General features: G+C 35.2%; 1 protein-coding gene across 2 annotated transcripts in view; it reads right to left on the bottom strand.

Annotated features, from left to right (window-relative positions):
- The window catches only part of cdh23 (cadherin-related 23), a 495,141-nt gene that overhangs the window by 310,156 nt on the left and 163,689 nt on the right, over positions 1-21,296 (bottom strand). For both annotated transcript variants that reach the window (XM_087277778.1, NM_214809.1), the window contains 2 exon segments: positions 17,577-17,705; positions 4,167-4,245 (listed from right to left, as the gene is read on the bottom strand). In XM_087277778.1, the coding sequence (XP_087133904.1) occupies positions 4,167-4,245; positions 17,577-17,705 (208 nt within the window).

Here is a 21,296-nt window from a genome sequence, read left to right as displayed (position 1 = left end):
ATTAGATGTGGGTCTGAGTAAAATTTTTATATTTGTTTTATTCTATAAATGTCAGAAAACATCAATATTTAACAACATTAAATATTGAACAAAATTAAGGAATTAATTAACGTATTAGTTTAAATTTTAGGTTTAAATGGACTGAACATAAAACAATTAAGGTAGTAGGGAGTATAGAGTAAGGTGTAGTATGTGGTATATAAGGTATGCAGTTGGGCATATGGTGTAGGGTGGAATTGTGTAGGGTGGTAGAGTAGGGTTGTTGTATAGAAGGTTTTAAAAAGTTGTATGGTGTACGACAGGGGTCTCAAACTCAAATTGGCTGGGGGTAATATCAGTGACTGACAATTCATAAGAGGGCCGCACTTTTACTTTAACATGTTCAATTTAGCCAGCGGTATTTTTTTAATGCACATTTTTATACAAATCTTAATATGCATATGAAGAAAATTTATTAGATGAGACTATTTGAATCGAATATTAGCAAAATGATCATATTTACACCACCAGCATAACGTGTCACATCATAAGCCATGGAGATGCTTTTGTACAACACAATACAGGTGGTATAAAACTGATAATAATCAAACGACCCTTGAATATTCTCAAAAATAGAGCTTTAGTAAAAATACAGCACTTACGGACATATATTTCAACATTTAAATCAGCTGCAGAAATAATCTGCATGTGCATTACTCTCGACCGCATGCTGAGAGAAACCGAAAGTAACCCAAACACATAGTGCAGTACTTTAAATGTCCAGTAGGTAGGGGGTCAAAATCACAAGTGGATATATGCAACTACACAACAAGGATAGAGATTGAAAATGACATGTTTTGGGGGGCCGAATCTTTTTTTACTTTTGACATCAGTTGCGGGTCGGAGAGAGGAGGAGGGAGGCCACAAATAGCCCGCGGGCCGGCAGTTTGAGACCCGTGGTGTACAGAGTATGATAAAGAATTGTAGGGAGTAGGGTTTATGGTGTATGTAGTAAGACTGTAGGGTGGGTGTAGGGTGTATCATAGTTGTCGCCCCCTCCAAAATGACTCAAGAGTTGTGTTTAGCTCATTTTAAATAAGTTATTTGAACAAGGTTGCTGGTTCGAGCCCCGTCTGGGGCAGTTGGCATTTCTGTGTGGAGTTTGCATGTTCTCCCCGTGTTTGCAAGGGTTTCCTCCGATTACTCCAGTTCCCCCCACAGTCCAAACACATGCATTATAGATGAGTTGAATTAACTAAATTGGTCGTAATGTATAAGTAAGTTTGTGAGTGTGTGTGTATAGATGTTTCTTAATACTGGGTTGCGGCTGGAAGAGCATCCGCTGCATAAAACATATGCTGGAGTAGTTGGCGGTTCATTCCACTGTGGCAACCTCTGAAATAGAGACTAAACTGAAGGAAAATGAATAAATGAATGTAAGAATTTGCTTAACAGTGGAAATGCAGCTTCTGATTGGCATATAATAAAACAAATGTAAAGGGTGAAGACTGTAGCCCACCCATGCCTAATAATAAGTCTGACTCAATAATAAAGCAGAACAATTTTTACTATATTATTATACAGCCTCATTTTCTGCAGTTAGATAAGTCCTACAAAACCTCATTCAACACAAACCTGAATGTTCTCAATGTACATCAGAATTGTATTATAAAAACATGAGTGTTCCCCTCTCCCTCTCTGTCTCTCATCCTTCATTCAGTTGGTCTCCTCTCTCCATCTGCCTCATGCAGATAGCAATGAAAGCGATCTACGGAGGAGGCCATACACACACATGTACACAGGCACAGCAAGTGAGTGTTTGTTGCGCTGTGGGAAGGTTTGTCCTGCTGTGTTAAGCTCATGTATGGACTAAACCGACAAAGGCTTTCAGTCAGACACACACACTTTGTCCCACATCCAAAGAGACTTACACCACAGCAGCACTAATGTGACACATATAGGCCACTGTCCTTCAGGCTGGAGCAGGAAAACTTCATGCTATACTCAATAGACAAATCATACTACAAGCACTGCATATGTGAATGATTAGTGTTATTGAAGATCACTGTTGATTGCTCCACGATTTCAGAGCTAATTACATATTGGCATTCAAACAAGACAATCTGAAGCCAATACTGCACAATTTTATATTTGTCACTTTCTGTGCAGCTTTAGATTCACGGTGTGATTTCCTTTTGACAAGACAAATCTGCTCTGGGTTCACTTTACATTCATGCATATTTGAATATTTATGGATTTTACAAGTTATCATTCAAGATAATGTAATGCAACAACATATATTCACATAGATTTAACCAGGCAAACTAAAAACATTGAAAAATTAAAGACAAATGTTAAATCTATACAGCTGAAGTCAAAATTATTAGCCCTCTTTTTCAAATATTTCCCAAACGATGCTTAACAGAGCAAGGAATTTTTTACAGTATTTCCTATTATATTTTTCCTTCTTGCAAAAGTCTTATTTGTTTTATTTTGGCTAGAATAACAGTTTGTAATTGTTTAAAATCATTTTAAGGTCAGTATTAATAGCCCTTTTAAGCAGTATTCTTTCAATTGTCTAAAGTACAAACCATCGTTATACAATGACTCACCTAATAATAAGGCTTTGACATTAACCTTTTTGGTCAAAAGCCACTGTGGCTAGTGGTTTTCCAACATTACTAGCCACTTGCCATTTTGTCTAGCCACAATTATGTTGTTGGGAAAATCTATTTTATATGCATACATTTAACTATGGCATGCTAAAATGACTTGATTTAGATTTTGTGTTATGTCCACATGCCATTTCATTCATGCCATTTCATTCATTTTTTTGTGTGTTGTTGGTTATGAGCTTGCTCAATCAGCATGACCAAATGGGTTGTGGTTTCATAGTGTCGCATTGCATTAGTTTTTATTTCACATGACTTTTTAAGGCTGAACACTAAGGATTTACCAATTTTTTTCTTTAGCCACACCAAACAAACAAACAAACAAATAAATAAATAATTATAAATGAATAAATATTTCTTAGCCCAAAATAGCTGTAAGCAAAAGAAAGCAGGTGAAAAAAAACATACCGTGTGCGATAATGAAAGGATAATTACGTGAAAGGTTCAATCAAAAGCAACCTGCTGCTTACAAAAAGACCTTTAAAAAACCTGGAGCTCTAGACAGCAGCAGGACTGTGGGTGCACAAGTATCGTTTTTTGGTATTCACCTGCTTTCTTTTGCTCATGTGTACAGTTATTATTATCATCTCTCGTTCTGGGCCCTCATTAAGCAGTCCTTATTAAATCTCCTTTTTAAGAAAACTACCATTTAAAAATTATCTTCAACCAGCCAAAGTGGCTAGTAGGAGTAACATTAACATTAGTAACATTAGTAACATTAGTTTGAGCATGCATGTGTCGTGCGGCGCTGTAAAAAGTGGCGGGTTTAACAAGCTTATTAGACATTTAAAAAAGCGAGTGATTGGTATGTATTTTAAATTTTTGTCCAGAGAGGTCATGTTTTGATCCTCAATTGGTCTCACGCAGTCTAGTGATGCGATTTCGCAGGTCAGAGTTCACCAAGCTTGAACTTTGCATCACAGCAAACTGCGAAACTTGACGCATGACCCTGCTTTTCCGGTCTGACGCATTCGCATGCGTATGAATGGAAGTTTATGGGAGGAAAAGCCCAGTGTGACTGCAGCTTAACACGTCACAGCTGAAATCCACCTGTATTTGGCAGGTTGACGGGTGTTAATCTTAAGAACTGCTAATTACCCTAACGATTTAACCTAATTAGCCTTGTTAAGCCTTTAAATGTCACTTTAAGTTGAATACGATCTTGAAAAGCAAATATATTATGTATTGCCATCATGGCAAAGATAATATAAATCAGTTACTAAAACTATTTTGTTTAGAGATGTGTTAAAAAACGTATTTCCATTAAACATAAATTGGGGGAAAATATCGAGGGGTGCTGGTAATTCAGAAGGGCTAATAATCTCTTACTTCAACTGCATTTTGTTGTATGAAAAGAATATTATTATTATCATCATCTAATATCATGACAACCTACCCTGTCAAACATATACATTATACATGTATACATTGTGAAACAGTATGTAATATTTAAAAGTTTGATGCGACTATATGAGTTTGTCCTATTCATTTCCAGCTGAAAGAGATGTTACTAACCTGATATGATTGTATATCCAATTCCACGTGGTCGACCCAAGTCCTGATCAATCGCTCTGATCTTACGGACTTCATAACCCTACAGACACACAAAGACAAGATTTTTTCAAAAGAGGATAAAGCCAGTATGAAAAAAGACATTGTGGGCAAGTATAAAAAGTAAAGACAAGTCTACAAATCATTAAATAATTTTACTTAATACTTAAATAGTTTTATTACTTTTACAAAATTAAAACTGTGCTTGTCTTGTTGTACTTTAAATTGTAAGTTCACCCAAAACTGAACAAAGGGTTATAATTAACTTCCCCTTATGTCATTCCAGACATTCGTTCATCTTAAGAACACAAATGAAGACATTTTAGAATAAATCTGAGAACTCTCTAACCCTCTATAGACAGCAATAGTCCTTAGATATTCAAAGGAAACCAGAAAAGTAAAAAAAAACTGTAAACAAACAAAGCTAAATGATACTTTACAAATATATACTATGTATAATACAAACAAAAAAATGTCTTCTCTTTGAGGATGGGTCAGGTCATGGTGTGCATTTACAATGGACAGTATAATGTATTCATATCACAGTCAGCAGCACAACACACAAGTCTTATATTGCTCATAGTGCGAACCTGACCTAACATGAAATGCTAAGGTAAACAATGGCATTTTTACAGTTTGTTTGTTTTCGTTCTTTTTCTTGGAGCTTCTTATGATCCACTGAAGTCACATGAAATATTTTGACAATGTTTTTGGCTCCTTTTCTGGACTTTGAACGTCTCAGGTCCATTTCTGTCAATGGAGGATGAGAGAGCTCTAAAATATCTTAATCTGTGTTTTGAATATAAACAAAGGTCTCAGTACACTGTAATGGCATGAGGGTGAATAATTATTACCAAAATTAAAATTTAGGGTGAACTAACCCATTGACCCTTATGTACTGTTGGGGATGTTTCGTTCACTCTAGAGTGATTTTGAGTCTTTGGCCAAAACTTTCTCTGATCAGCAAATGGAATGATTTTTGAAAACAAATCCTATTTTGACACATATTTGGGAAAAATGCTTTGGATTATTTTTTTTTAAAACTCAACAATACACTATGAGCAAATAGACCACCCTTTCGTAATGTTAGTGCCTGTTTTTAGCCCAATTGACTTCCATTATAATGACATTTTTTGATTGCACAGCCATGACACCAACTAATCATGCAATCTTGATTGTCAGCAGTAAAAATTACTAATTTGACCTCTAACCAACAGCGAAAACCAACAACAATTAAGAACGCATGAATATTAAGTGTCATGGCTGTGCAGTCAAAAAATGTGGTTATAATGGAAGTCAATGGGGCAAAAACAGCCACCAACATTATGAAAAGGTAGTCAATTTGAACGGTTCACGTGGTCTCAGTAGATTGTAATGGCATGAGGTTGAGTAATTATTACAAAAATAAAAATTTTGGAGTGAACTAACCCATTAACCCTTGTGTACTGTTGGGGATGTTTTCATCCACTGAGATGATTTTGAGTCTTAATTTGGCCACATCAGTCTTTGTTTCAGCAAATGGAATGATTTTTGATGACAAATATTATTTTGACACATATTTTGGGAAAATTTTAAAAATCTTAACAATACACTGGGCAAATTGACCACCCTTAAGTTATGTTGGTGGCTCTTTTTGCCCCATTGACTTCCATTATAAGGGCATGTTTTGATCGCAAAGCCATGACACCAACTAATCAAGCATTCTTGATTGTCAGCAGTAAAAATTACAAGTTTTACCTCTTCCAAAGAGGGAAAACAAACAACAATCAAAAATATATGCTTTTTAAGAGTCATGGCTTCGCAACCAAATATGTGGTTATAATTGATGTCAATATTGCAAAAACAGCTCCCAACAAAACGAAAGGGTAGTCAGTTTGACCAGTCCACATGGGTTAAAATAAATGGGTAACACTTTATAATGACTACACACTATGAATCATTTATTAAGCATTAGCAATAGTTAATTCTTTATCTGTTAAGCATTAACTTTACATCAACAGATGCTAGTAAGCTGTTGATAACTGCTATCATCTTTTAATGTACTGCAGAGTTAATGACAAACAAATAATGATTTCACCATTTGCTAAAGTTTAATAAATGATTCATAGTGTGTAGTTATTGTAAAGTGTTACCAATAAATGTGATTTGCTTTTTCATTGTCTATTACAATCATACCCTTTTAAGTGTTCAAATAATTTGGGGGGGTCATTGTACTGTATTTCTCAGTGTGCAACTGCTAAAGATAGGAGGGTCGATACAGACTTCAGCTTCAAAACCGAACCGATCAAATGAGACATGAAAAACATCAAACTGAGAAATATTCAGAATTCGACGATGCTTTGATCCTGAATGAGGAACGGTGCAGATGCTTAAAGAGAAAACCGAGAGAGCGTCTGTCATTGATCCAGCTAATAGCGTCTGAGAGCTGTTTATGCTTCATTTCTGCCAACACTCTTCTGCTATTACAGCACACAATCAATTACAGCACGTTTAGTGCAAGAACGTGAAGGAGGAGCGCGAGAGAAACGGATGACAAAAGCGAGGAGCGAGGGATGAAGTGTGGCTGAAGTAATTTGTCGGCTATTCTCTTGCCGTCCGCACAAGTGGAATGTTCAATCATGCACACGTCTCTCTTTTTCTCTTTCCTGTCCTCTCATCCTTAAACATTCCCCCCTGCACCTTCTGCTCCACTCTTCCCTCTTCCCTCCATCCGTGTCTCTTCTCTTGCACCATTTCAGATCAAGCGCTTGACAGCCAAATTGTGTTTGCCCCTAAAAAGCCTTTAAATGTCACCCTGACAAAAGAAAAACGCCAAACAGCGCTGCAAAAACTCCCCACTTTTCCTGCAAAACATTGTTTTTCTCGCCGCTTTAGGTTGTTGTCAAACTTTGCTCCATTTGGCAGATGTACTTTCCACGGTATGAACCGCAGAGCTGTGTTTGAATCAGGGGATTTGACTGACCAGCCCAGACTGCAAGTGCATGGTGCTGGTACACGGGATATCCAAAAGTACTTTTGTGATGTATCAAAATAATATGTGAAAAGTTTATTTGGGAAATCAGATAACCAAAATTTATTTTTTGCAACTGTACCTTCAATATTCAATGCAAAAACATGATTTCTGAAAATGACTAAAAAGTTTTAATAATTTCCATAAATATTTTTTTTTTTGCAATTGTACTCCTCAATAGTGTACAACAGTGTTCAAAAACACTAACAAATACAACAAAAATACTAAATCAAAGCTAAAATTGTATTGTACACAAATCAAAAGTTCAATAAACTCAAATATATGTATTTATTTATTTATTTATAACAATCTGTCCTTTTCTCCAATCAGATTGGCTGATAGCCATGCGATATTCTCCAATAACAGCACTTATACAGCCTCTTCACCCTTCTGTATTACTCCGCCCACATAAAGTGACAGCAGATCAATAAACTCACTACAGTTTGACAAATATTGCAGCTGTTGGACAACATAATGTACTTTTGGGGCTTTTTTTTAGGCAAGTATGTAGTTTAGATTGCAACTATGCAGTTTTAACTAGTTATCCATCAGCCTGTCATACTGAGCTGAGCAAAGTTGGTTGACGCTCCACCACAAGATGGCGACAGAGACCATATAATAAGCCTTAAGGAGAAAAACTACCATTTTAATTTCAAACTACAGCTGAACAAATCATTATAGAACAGGTAAGTGACTTTCTAAGTCAATCTCTCTCTTGTGTATGTTGTAATGTTGTATTTATATCATAATAATCTGCTAGTATTTGCATTGCTTTGGTTTTTTCAGGGTTAATTATTTTGATATCCCGATTACAACAGTGAAATATTGGGGAATCTCTGTAGACTTATGGCATTTCGTGTCGTTTAGCCTTGTCATCTTAAAATGTGAGCAAAATTACCTGTTTTGTCACCACTATATACATTACGCTAGAGAATCATTCAAATACTAGCTCTAAAGTGACGTTGTGATTAAGTACCGATTCTGCTGTTTTGACATCAGATGCAGATGTGAATGAACAGCGGAAGAAAGTAGTTCCTCATACAAAAGGATTTTTAGACTCTATGTTTGATTTTCTTTTTTATATACAAGATTATGCCGTCCAACTCTTGTATAAACGCAATATCACACTTGTAGCAGTGTGATATGGCTGTTTGTCGTCACTAGTGGGACACTAAGCAAGCCTCCCACCAGTGCCAAAATACAGTCATATCGCACTACTACAATATATATTCATTCATTCATTTTCTTGTCGGCTTAGTCCCTTTATTAATCCGGGGTCACCACAGCGGAATGACCCTCCAACTTATCCAGCAAGTTTTTTACGCAGCGGATGCCCTTCCAGCTGCAACCCATCTCTGGGAAACATACACACACACATTCACACACACACACACACACTCATACACTAAGAACAATTTAGCCTACCCAATTCACCTGTACTGCATGTCTTTAGACTGTGGGGGAAACCGGTCCATATTAATACCTCAAGGGCACATATTAGTACCTAAAAAGTAAAAAAGTGTTCCACGTAAATTTTAAGGTACTAATATATACTTGTGAGGTACCAAAATGGATCCTTTAAGTACAAATGTGTACAACCTCAGTGACAGATTGTGTACCTTTATTTCTGAGAGTGTGTGTATGTATGTGTATATATATATATATATATATATATATATATATATATATATATATATATATATATATATATATATATATATATATATATATATATATATATATATATACACACACACACAGGCTTAACTGGGTTAATTAGACTAACTAGGCAGGTTAGGGTAATTAGGCAAGCAATTATATAACAATGGTTTGATCTGTGGACTATCAAAAAAAATTGCTCATAGGAGCTAATAATATTGACCTTAAAATGTTTTTTGAAAAATTAAAAACTGCTTTCATTCTAGTCGAATCAAAGCAAATAAGACTTTCTCCAGAAGAAAAAATATTATCAGACTTCCTTAGGAAATTTTTTCTGCTCTGTTAAACATCATTTCGAAAATATTTAAAAAAGAAAATAAAAATCAAAGAGGGGCTAGTAATTCTGACTTCAACTGTATCTTCACCTAGCACTGATCTGAATAACAAGAATATATCTTTACAAAAAAAACTTAATTAAAAGGAAAAAACTGAATAAAAAAAGTAAAAAAGTAAACTGCATTAAAAAGTATAACTATATTATTTTTTAACAGCAATTACATTTCACAATTTATTTATTAAACATTTTATCGTATATTTTATTAAATAAACATTGTCTCGGTGAGCATAAGAAACGTCTGACCCCTGAAAGGTGGTGTATTATTTAGAATAAGAAATAAAACTCTTATTTCTGAGTCACACTGTGAGATAAATCTAAATCAAAGTGGCATGGGACAACATGAAGATGATCAAATATGTTTGAGGAAGTAAATTGTTACTTTTAACGTGTATTTGACATGTAAAAGCTCTTGAGATAAGAGGGAGAGCTAACAGATCTCCATCCAGGTGCAACTGAGTTGGAGTGAGAGCCGGAGCGAGGGTTAAGAGTTGTGTTTTGACAGATGACCCGAGACAGCGCAGCGTGTTTGATATCTGTTTGCGTGTAAATGTCAGTAGCCTTGAGAGCTCTCCACACACACTCAGTCACTTAGCCTGAGGCCCATCAAACACACACCGAACCCTTGTATGTGTGTTTGTGTGTGAGGGAAGATAAGCTTTAAGCTCCCTGCATGTGGCTAAGTGTACCTGTCAACATCGTTTTATATGAACATGCTAGTGTGACGTGCTCCGCTATTGAGGGCGCACGTGTTTAGAGTGTCTAATTCCCATCACAAAAGCCCCTTGTCTTTTTTTAAATGGTGTTTTCGCAACTTTTTCTGCACTGATGCAGGACTTTAGGAAATAAGAAATGAAATGCCACAATCAATCGTGTCCACTTGGAACTGGATGCTGACCGGCTCATTTAGACAAGACGGCTGGTCTGAAGTCATCACTGTCTACTTATTCCTGACCTTGCAGAGACGATTGATAGATCCGTGTCACAACGCTTCGCTTCTGACATGCTCATCAGTTAATATGCATGCACAAATGGACAGAGAGATTAAGGGATGCCGAGAGAAAATATGGGACAGGAAAAGAAGAGATGAAGGTGATGAGACTCAGTTTTTCATCCTGACTTTAAGGTTTCATGCTGTGTTTAAGGTTGTGCTTGTAAATTTTATAGTTTTACTGTCAGTATTACTGGTAAAATCTACAAGCACACTGTGAATGAAAAACTACAACTATGTAAAGGAACATTTTAAAATTGTATTTCTGTAATTCTGAGGCAGAGTTGGCATCACTTTTTCCCCTGAGGTTTTGAAATCCTGCTCTGGAGTTAGGTATTTTGCATATTAGAGGCGGCGCGGTGGTGCAGTGGGTAGCGCTGTCGCTTCATAGCAATAAGGTCACTGGTTCGAGCCTCAGCTGGGTCGGTTAGCATTTCTGTGTGGAGCTTGCATGTTCTCCCTGTGTTTGCATGGGTCTCCACCCGGTGCTCCAGTTTCCCTCACAAATCCAAAGACATGTGCTAGAGTTAGGGTTATGTGCGTGGTGCATAGATATATACACCAGATATCGCATAGGGACCCTAAGCATTAGTCAATAGCGCCGCCACATTTGTACAGTGCTCTCAGGACAAATGTCATTCAACCGCACTAGTCAAGACAGTGTTATTACGTGAAGATGCGGGACTTTAGCGCTGTCTACGGGTGTATTCACGAGCAAACAAAGAGAACAAAGCACAAAGGCAGAACATTTCATAGGTAATATTAAGTTTTTTTCTGTTTTTGTATGTTCTGAACCTTTGTGCTAATCAGGTAACGTTATTGATGATCATACAGCCACTTACTGCATTCACCATACAGCAAAGCAGCTCCAACTCGCACTAAACACTCTTCTTATGCTAGTTTTGTTGAATAAACTCAGCAAACAATGCAAAAAAAAATATGACAACACAAACACAAACACAAGCTTTTTGTCAGGAATGCCCGTGCGATCACTGATCCATCAATGTAGAAAAGTGATGTAAAATTATAATTTTCGTAATTAGAAAAAAAAAAAAAAACATAATAACATCCAGGAAAATTCCCGATCATAGATATATGTGTATATGTGTATATCTCTGGCTTTGGATGGCCACAGTCCTCCACTGTACCTTGGTCCCGCATTCATTTCAAAGGAGCGCTACCCTGTAGCAAGATGGCGGCGCTATTGACGCATTCCGTCCAATAGACAACAATAGGCCAGGCGACATCTAATGTATATATCTATGTGCGTGGTGTATGTGTGTGAATGAGAGTGTATGGGTGATTCCCAGTGACAGGTTGCAGGTGGAATGGCATCCGCTGCATAAAACATACACTACGCTGGATAAGTTGGCGGTTCATTCCGCCGTGGCAACCCCTGTTTAAAAAAAGAGACTTAGCCGAAAAGAAAATGAATGAATGAATGAAGTTTGCATATTGTTGCACTTGTTTTAATTGTGAGACACTAGGATTACATTTACACTAATCAGTATCAATTTGAAAATGGAAAACTGCTCCGCTTTCGTTTTCATTCATTTCCCAAAAGTTGGTCATCCAGTTTGAAATGTCAGAAAGCGCTCTCATCCAAGACAAAAGTCTTGTCATTGATTCCAGTTGTAACAGCAACAAATAACAACTTGACTTCTAGTTGATCATTTGGAAAAGTGACAGAAGGTATATATTTTTTATGAATCATCTGTTGAGCTGCATCCCAATCATCACAAATACTGCAGCAGACCTAATGGAATCCACATGGTCCCAAGATTCTCACAGAAATTAGTCAAGTTTGCTGAAGGAAAAATCCTGGTTTGGGGTTACATTCAGTATGTAGATGTGCGAGAGATCTGCAGAGTGGATGGCAACATTAACAGCCTGAGGTATCAGGACATTTGTGCTGCCCATTACATTGCAAACTACAGGAGAGGACAAAATCTTCAGCAGGATAGCGCTTCTCATACTTCAGCCTCCACATCAAAGTTCCTGAAAGCAAAGAGGGTCAATGTCTTCAAGGATGGGCCAGCCTGGTCATCAGACATGAACATTATTAAGCATGTCTGGTGTAAGATGATGGAGAAGGCATTGCGGATGAATCCAAAGAATCTTGATGAACTCTGGAGTCCTGCATATACACTTTTTTGGCCATTCCAGATGACTTTATCATTAAGTTATTTGAGAGATGTATGGATGCAGTCATACAAAATATTTATTCTTTTTCCACGGCACCAAGACTTTATATTCTATACTGGACATTATTTCTGTTAAGTGATGAGACTTTTGTCAAAGCAAAGTCAGACCTTACTGTCCTAATTAAATAATTAAAAATCAAGGCATGATAATATTTTATTTTGGTAAAATAAGCATAATCTAGAGGCCTTTGCCTTTCATATAAGCCATTTCTGATACCAAATGATCAACTAGTTGTTCCTAAAATTTGGATAGGCGACAAGATTTTTGTCAAATAGTGTTCTGTGCACGTGTTAAGACGTAAGATGCTTTGACCTGCACCATTTTGCTTGATGTTTATTTATATTCTGGCTTTTTGAATCGTCACAGCCATATATTGTGGAATAGTACTGAGTTTTTTAAATGAACCAACAGTGAGGAGGAGTTGTTGATACAAGCAATAAAGAGTATAAAGTTGCAGAAGCGAGCAAGAATATAGACTGGAAATACGCCAAAACCCGACTCAGAGTAAACATCCCTTTGAAGCGATGAAAAAAAATCTGGAGAATGTAATAAATAAGCTGACATGTATCTTTAATAATGCTGTCCAAGTAGAGAGCATCCAAAACAACTGCTGTAAAATGCCATCCACTACTTTAGCTGAATCGGTCACATGACTAAAAATGCATCATCATTTTCAACAGGCTTAGTCAACACTGCAACGCAAAAGCACTGAGACCATTGACAAATAGCTGTTTCTGTTGCCTAAAACGGTATTTCAGTGTGTACGGAAGGCCAAATAGACTTAAAACGTGTTTAAATATACTGTAGCTGATATAATAGATTTGTAAAATATACTGTAACTGACATCATACATTTGTAAAAGATACTGTAACTGACATAATAGATTTGTAAAATATACTGTAGCTGATATCTTACATTTGTAAAATATACTGTAGCTGACATCATACATTTGTAAAATATACTGTAGCTGACATAATACATTTGTAAAATATACTGTAGCTGATATCTTACATTTGTAAAAGATACTGTAGCTGACATAATAGATTTGTAAAATATACTGTAGCTGACATAATAGATTTGTAAAATATACTGTAGCTGACATAATACATTTGTAAAAGATACTGTAGCTGACATAATAGATTTGTAAAATATACTGTAGCTGACATAATACATTTGTAAAAGATACTGTAGCTGACATAATAGATTTGTAAAATATACTGTAGCTGACATAATAGATTTGTAAAATATACTGTAGCTGACATCATACATTTGTAAAATATACTGTAGCTGACATAATACATTTGTAAAAGATACTGTAGCTGACATAATAGATTTGTAAAATATACTGTAGCTGACATAATAGATTTGTAAAATATACTGTAGCTGACATAATACATTTGTAAAATATACTGTAGCTGACATAATAGATTTGTAAAATATACTGTAGCTGACATAATAGATTTGTAAAATATACTGTAGCTGACATAATAGATTTGTAAAAGATACTGTAGCTGACATAATAGATTTGTAAAATATACTGTAGCTGACATAATACATTTGTAAAATATACTGTAGCTGACATCATACATTTGTAAAATATACTGTAGCTGACATAATAGATTTGTAAAATATACTGTAGCTGACATAATACATTTGTAAAATATACTGTAGCTGATATCTTACATTTGTAAAATATACTGTAGCTGACATAATAGATTTGTAAAATATACTGTAGCTGACATAATACATTTGTAAAAGATACTGTAGCTGACATAATAGATTTGTAAAATATACTGTAGCTGACATAATAGATTTGTAAAATATACTGTAGCTGACATAATAGATTTGTAAAATATACTGTAGCTGACATCATACATTTGAAAAATATACTGTAGATGACATCATACATTTGTAAAATATACTGTAGCTGACATCATACATTTGTAAAAGATACTGTAGCTGACATAATAGATTTGTAAAATATACTGTAGCTGACATAATAGATTTGTAAAAGATACTGTAGCTGACATCATACATTTGAAAAATATACTGTAGATGACATCATACATTTGTAAAATATACTGTAGCTGACATCATACATTTGTAAAAGATACTGTAGCTGACATAATAGATTTGTAAAATATACTGTAGCTGACATAATAGATTTGTAAAAGATACTGTAGCTGACATACATTTGTAAAAGATACTGTAGCTGACAAAATACATTTGTAAAATATACTTTAGCTGATATCTTACATTTGTAAAATATACTGTAGCTGACATAATAGATTTGTAAAATATACTGTAGCTGACATAATACATTTGTAAAAGATACTGTAGCTGACATAATAGATTTGTAAAATATACTGTAGCTGACATAATAGATTTGTAAAATATACTGTAGCTGACATAATAGATTTGTAAAATATACTGTAGCTGACATCATACATTTGAAAAATATACTGTAGATGACATCATACATTTGTAAAATATACTGTAGCTGACATCATACATTTGTAAAAGATACTGTAGCTGACATAATAGATTTGTAAAATATACTGTAGCTGACATAATAGATTTGTAAAAGATACTGTAGCTGACATACATTTGTAAAAGATACTGTAGCTGACAAAATACATTTGTAAAATATACTGTAGCTGATATCTTACATTTGTAAAATATACTGTAGCTGACATAATAGATTTGTAAAATATACTGTAGCTGACATAATACATTTGTAAAAGATACTGTAGCTGACATAATAGATTTGTAAAATATACTGTAGCTGACATAATAGATTTGTAAAAGATACTGTAGCTGACATAATAGATTTGTAAAATATACTGTAGCTGACATAATAGATTTGTAAAAGATACTGTAGCTGACATAATAGATTTGTAAAATATACTGTAGCTGACATAATACATTTGTAAAATATACTTTAGCTGACATCATACATTTGTAAAATATACTGTAGCTGACATCATACATTTGTAAAATATATTGTAGCTGATATCTTACATTTGTAAAATATATTGTAGTTGATCTTCTTTGGTTTCATGTGAAACTATTTCATAATGAAGCAAAAAAAAAACACACTCACACACACTGTAACTGGCAATATTGTGTCTAAAGATGCCTCATATTAACTTTTTGATTATTAAACTGTTGCACAGCCGTAAAAAAATCAATACAGCAGTTAAATATAAGCGAATCCTATTAGGAAACAAACGATTTCTGACGTACGGTCTGATGTAAAAACAGGTTCAATTCAGTTACATCCACTTTTAATTCCACACATGAAACACAATGAGCAGTGTGTTTGAGCAGTGAGTAAACTGACACAGGTACAAGGAGCCTGTGATGAATCTCAGGTCACAGCATAAACCTATCGCTGTAATTACAGGAATATTCCAGCGAGAGTTCACAGGTTTAATGGTTGCTTTTCTTATAATTATAGTCTAATGACACAACACAAATAATATCACACTTTGTCAGCCAAACTGTCTCTATCTCTTTCTCTCTGTCTCTTTCATACACAGGAACTGTGGCTTAAGCAAATATTCACTGTACTTTACATTTCCCCCAAATGTTTGTATTTTAGGTTTGTTTGTTTGTTTGTTTGTTTGTTTGTTTGTTTGTTTGTTTGTTTGTTTGTTTGTTTGTTTGTTTGTTTGTTTGTTTGTTTGTTTGTTTGTTTGTTTGTTTTTTTGAGGGGGCTGGATTGACTCTCCTAATATCATATAAAATTACAACCTATCTAACATGCTCATGGGCCCCAAATATGCTGTCTACTCAGGCAGCTCGCTAGGTTTTGTCAATGCAGTTGGATAAATCAAAGTAGAAAAAAAAATCCACAGGATGTGTCCATGTTTACAAGTGAGAAAATGTAAATTAACAGCAGATTAAAGTTTTAATTAAAATTTTGACATAAATCTGTCCTTATGTGTCATGACAATAATCCCTCGGTAAATGATTATGGGAAAAAGTGGATGATGCATATATTAATCATATGTAAAGCATTTTAAACTATCATATAAATCTATTCATTAGAATGAGTAAACTAAAAAGAGAATATATTAAAGTTTATTACATATACAGCAGGGAAAATAAGTTTTGAACACGTCATGAATTTTTTTTTTTTTTCTGCGCTTAATATTTCTAAAGGAGCTGTTGACATGGAATTGAACCAGATTTTGGTAAAAACCCAAACAATACAAACATAAAAATAAAATAAAACAAAAATATCTGAAAAATTATTAAAGTGTAATGACAATGAAGTGACAAGGAGAAAATGCTGAACTACTGAAAAGTATTTACCACTTTATATAAAAGGCTTTTTTTGGTGATGGCAGCTTAAAGATGCCTCTTGTGAGGAGAATGAAGTCACATGAATTGCTCATGTGTGAGTTTCTCACAGACTTTAACGAAGTGTAAAAATCTTGATGGTTCTGTGGGTCTCGTCTATCAAATCTGATCTTTAATTAGTATTTTCTATTGCATTCATGTCAGGTGATTGGCTGGGCCATTCTGCAGCTTGATTTTCTTTCTCTGAAAACATTTAAGAATTTCCTTGCCTGTGTTTTTGGATCATTGTCTTGCAGAAATGTCAAGCTGGTTTTATGTTCATTATCTGCTAATGTAGATGTTGGACTGTAGCAGCTAATATTCATTTACACTGACAAAGGGCAGAGGATTGCTGAAGAAATACTGAGAGATTTCTACTGCTGTCTATGCTTTCACTGCCTTTCTACACCTCCCTTTCTTCATGTGTTCAATACCTTTCCTTGATTCATTTCATTTTATTACACATAACTTAATTTGTAAACTAATTAGTTTTGATTTCTATGCATCTATGGATTTCTTTGGATGTTACTAACATTCAGGGAAAATTTCAAGTCGATGGCACCTTTACAAATATGTTTTCTGAGATAAATGGTGACGTGTTCTCAATATATATTCCCCACTTTATTATAAATATAGAATCTAAATACTACTGAAGTGACTATCAAGTAGGGTTATTAACATTATTATAACATTATTATATTAACTCATTAACATTCATCCATCTACATAAGACTATGCAAGCAAAAAAAAGCATGCATGTGTACTAACGGGTGGTGCATCCTCCATTATATTAGTGCTGTAGGGGAGGTTGGTGAAGATGGGGTCCATGTCTTGAATATCAGTGATGGTAATCGCCAAATTAGCCAGACTAGAGAGCGGACGCCGTTTATCCTGGTCCTGTTATAGAGGAAACCAAACACATTTTTATTTGATGCATACACTTAATACACTTCATTGAACATACACATAGACATCACCTATATACTATATAATTGCAGGTTAACTATATTTATATATAATAACTTTAACTGTTAAAACCTATTAGTTACTAATTAAGTGAATAAAGTTATGGTAACTAATAAACATATCTTTTCTGAATTTCATTGTAATGCAATAATGTGCACCTTTTGTAAAGCTGCTTTAAAACAATAATTATCCGCTTGGTAAGTCTGACGTCACAAGAAGCAGCTTCCAGATCCAAATGCTCTATCAAACTGTATAGGGAGGCTTAACAAATGCTATTAAGAAACGTTTACAGAGCACTATAATACTTTCAAAAATCATGATCACAATATATATAGCCAAGCCTAATATCAGATGGCCAGTGTAAGAGATGTTTTTTTTTTTTTTTTTTTTTGGTTATGCTCAACAAAGAAACATGATAAATAGAGGGTCAGGGGTACAATACTGATTGGGTTCTGATGTACACAAATGTCCACATGACAAGGAGAGGGATTTCATGACTTAGGGTCAGGGGTATAATATTGACTCCAGATAATCATACTTTGATGCACTCAACAAATGAACAGGGGTGCGTTTTCTAAACAACGGCATAACTCACGGCTGAACTATCATAATATGATGCATCGTTTTCCCAAAACCCCTAGTTTCTCAGTCACAGATCCATCATTTGAACCACGTTAGTTATAACGTTAAACGCCAACAATGATTCTCTAAATGGGGTGGTAACAACTTTTTTAGAGAATAACCCCAGAATTTCTTCGTGCAAATTATATTGTTTTACATGCAAACACATTAAAATAAAATCCAATTTTAGTTTTGCAAAAAAACATTCACTCGTTTTCCATATTAATTGAGATATGTCAGTGGCACATATAGGACCTGTGTTTCCTTTAACAACAACAAATATTATTGAGAACATCACATATTTTATTCTAAATTAACATAAAATCACTTACAAATGCTAACACGCATTCTAATATCATATATAAATCATATACTGTAAATAAATAATGAGGCTATTTATTAAGAAATTAAATGTAATATTTATTAGGAAATGAAAAAAATCCTACTTATCGTGTATGTCCATACTAATAATAATAATAATAACGATGAGGATGATGATGATGATGATGATGATGATGATGATGAGTATTATTATTATTATTATTATTATTATTATTAGTAGTAGTATTAGTATTACTATTATTATTATTATTATTAGGGGCCAAGCACCGTAGGTGCGTAGGCACCTATTGCTTTCGTTAGTGTTCTTATTATTAGGGGCCAAGCACCGTAGGTGCGTAGGCACCTATTGCTTTCGTTAGTGTTCTTATTAGGGGCCAAGCACCGTAGGTGCGTAGGCACCTATTGCTTTCGTTAGTGTTCTTATTATTATTATTATTATTATTATTATTATTATTATTATTATTCTTCTTCTTCTTCTTCTTCTTCCGTTTCTTCCGCCGGATTTGAATGGCAGCCCATATAGGCGAATGCGGGAAAGTTGTATAATTTGGCACAATGATAGAGGCCAGTATTAACATTAACCAGGCCAATTATGAAGTCTCAAAATCAAACTCTCTAGCGCCACCACTTGTCCAAACTTTCACGTATGTTTATCATCATAACTTTTGAACCGAATGGGCTACAATCAAATTTCTTTTTTTCTCTGATTCCTTGGCTCAGTCCGATTCAAATGCACCCTATGACGTCATTTTCCGTCATGAATTTTTTCGCGCTATTTTAAATTTTTCGAAAAACCTATTTGATCGAACTCGTCCTAGGCCATTTCTCCGATTTTCACCAAAATTGAATCACATGATCTACAGACTATGCCAACCAAAAGTTATGGAATTCAAGTTGATTTGACCAACCGTTTTCGTTTAACTTGCGATCAAATTTAACGAAGGACTTGCGAAAATGGACTTGAGACGATATCTCCGTAACGCATTCACCGATTCACACCAAACTTGGTGTGTGTTATGACAACTAGGGTCTGAGGTTACAGGCAGAGTTTCGGCGCACTGCCCCCTAGTGGTCCGGAGATATAAAAAACTTGCTTTTTGGCTTATAACATCTCAACCTTTCGTCCGAAACTCATAAAACTGGTCTCATTACATCCGGCAGAGCATGCCGAGTCGAATGATGTCTGATTTTCACAGGTCAGCCATTTTGGGCGTCGCCCATTTCGATTTTTGGCCAAAAATGCTATATTTTACCAACACATTCACATATCATTACAAAACATGGTATGCATCTTTAACCCCATGCCCTGAAAGTACTCAAAAACGTCTGGAGCAGCGCCACCTTATGGCCAATAGTGCTTGGCCCCTTAATTGCTGCTTGCAGCTATATTTATTATTATTATTATTATTCTTCTTCCGTTTCTTCCGCCGGATTTGAATGGCAGCCCATATAGGCGTATGCGGGAAAGTTGTATAATTTGGCACAATGATAGAGGCCAGTATTAACATTAATCAGGCCAAACATGAAGTCTCAAAATCAAACTCTCTAGCGCCACCACTTGTCCAAACTTTCACGTATGTTTATCATCATAACTTTTGAACCGAATGGGCTACAATCAAAATTCTTTTTTCCTCTGATTCCTTGGCTCAGTCCGATTCAAACCCACCCTATGACGTCATTTTCCGTCATGAATTTTTTCGCGCTATTTTAAATTTTTCGAAAAACCTATTTGATCGAACTCGTCCTAGGCCGTGTCTCCGATTTTCACCAAAATTGAATCACATGATCTACAGACCATGCCAACCAAAAGTTATGGAATTCAAGTTGATTAGACCAACCGTTTTTGTTTAACTTGCGAACTAATTTAACGAAGAACTTGCGAAAATGGACTTGAGGCGATATCTCTGTAATGCATTCACCGATTCACACCAAACTTGGTGTGTGTTATGACAACTAGGGTCTAAGGTTAATTGCGGAGTTTCGGCACACTGCCCCCTAGTGGTCCGGAGATACAAAAAACTTGCTTTTTGGCTTATAACATCTTAACCTTTTGTCCGAAACTCATAAAACTGGTCTCATTACATCCGGCAGAGCATGTCAAGTCGAATGATGTCTGATTTTCACAGGTCAGCCATTTTGGGCGTCGCCCATTTCGATTTTTGGCCAAAAATGCTATATTTTACCAACATATTCACATATCATTACAAAACATGGTAAGCATCTGGCACAATGATAGAGGACAGTATTAACATTAATCATACCAAATATGAAGTCTCAAAATCAAACTCTCTAGCGCCACCACTTGTCCAAATGTTCATGTATGTTTATCATGATAACTTTTGAACCAAATGGGCTACAATCAAAATTCTTTTTCCCACTGATTCCTTGGATCAGTCCGATTCAAACGCACCCTATGACGTCATTTTCCGTCATGAATTTTTTCGCGTTATTTTAAATTATTCGAAAAACCTATTTGATCGAACTCGTCCTAGGCCATTTCTCCGATTATCACCCAAATTGAATCACATGATCTACAGACCATGCCAACCAAAAGTTATG

Source organism: Danio rerio, chromosome 13 (assembly GCF_052040795.2).
Source record: "Danio rerio strain M-AB ecotype USA chromosome 13, GRCz13ab, whole genome shotgun sequence".
Lineage (NCBI taxonomy): Eukaryota > Metazoa > Chordata > Actinopteri > Cypriniformes > Danionidae > Danio > Danio rerio.
The sequence above is the reverse complement of the archived record's forward strand: the minus strand, read 5'-3'. Positions and strand labels throughout refer to the sequence as shown.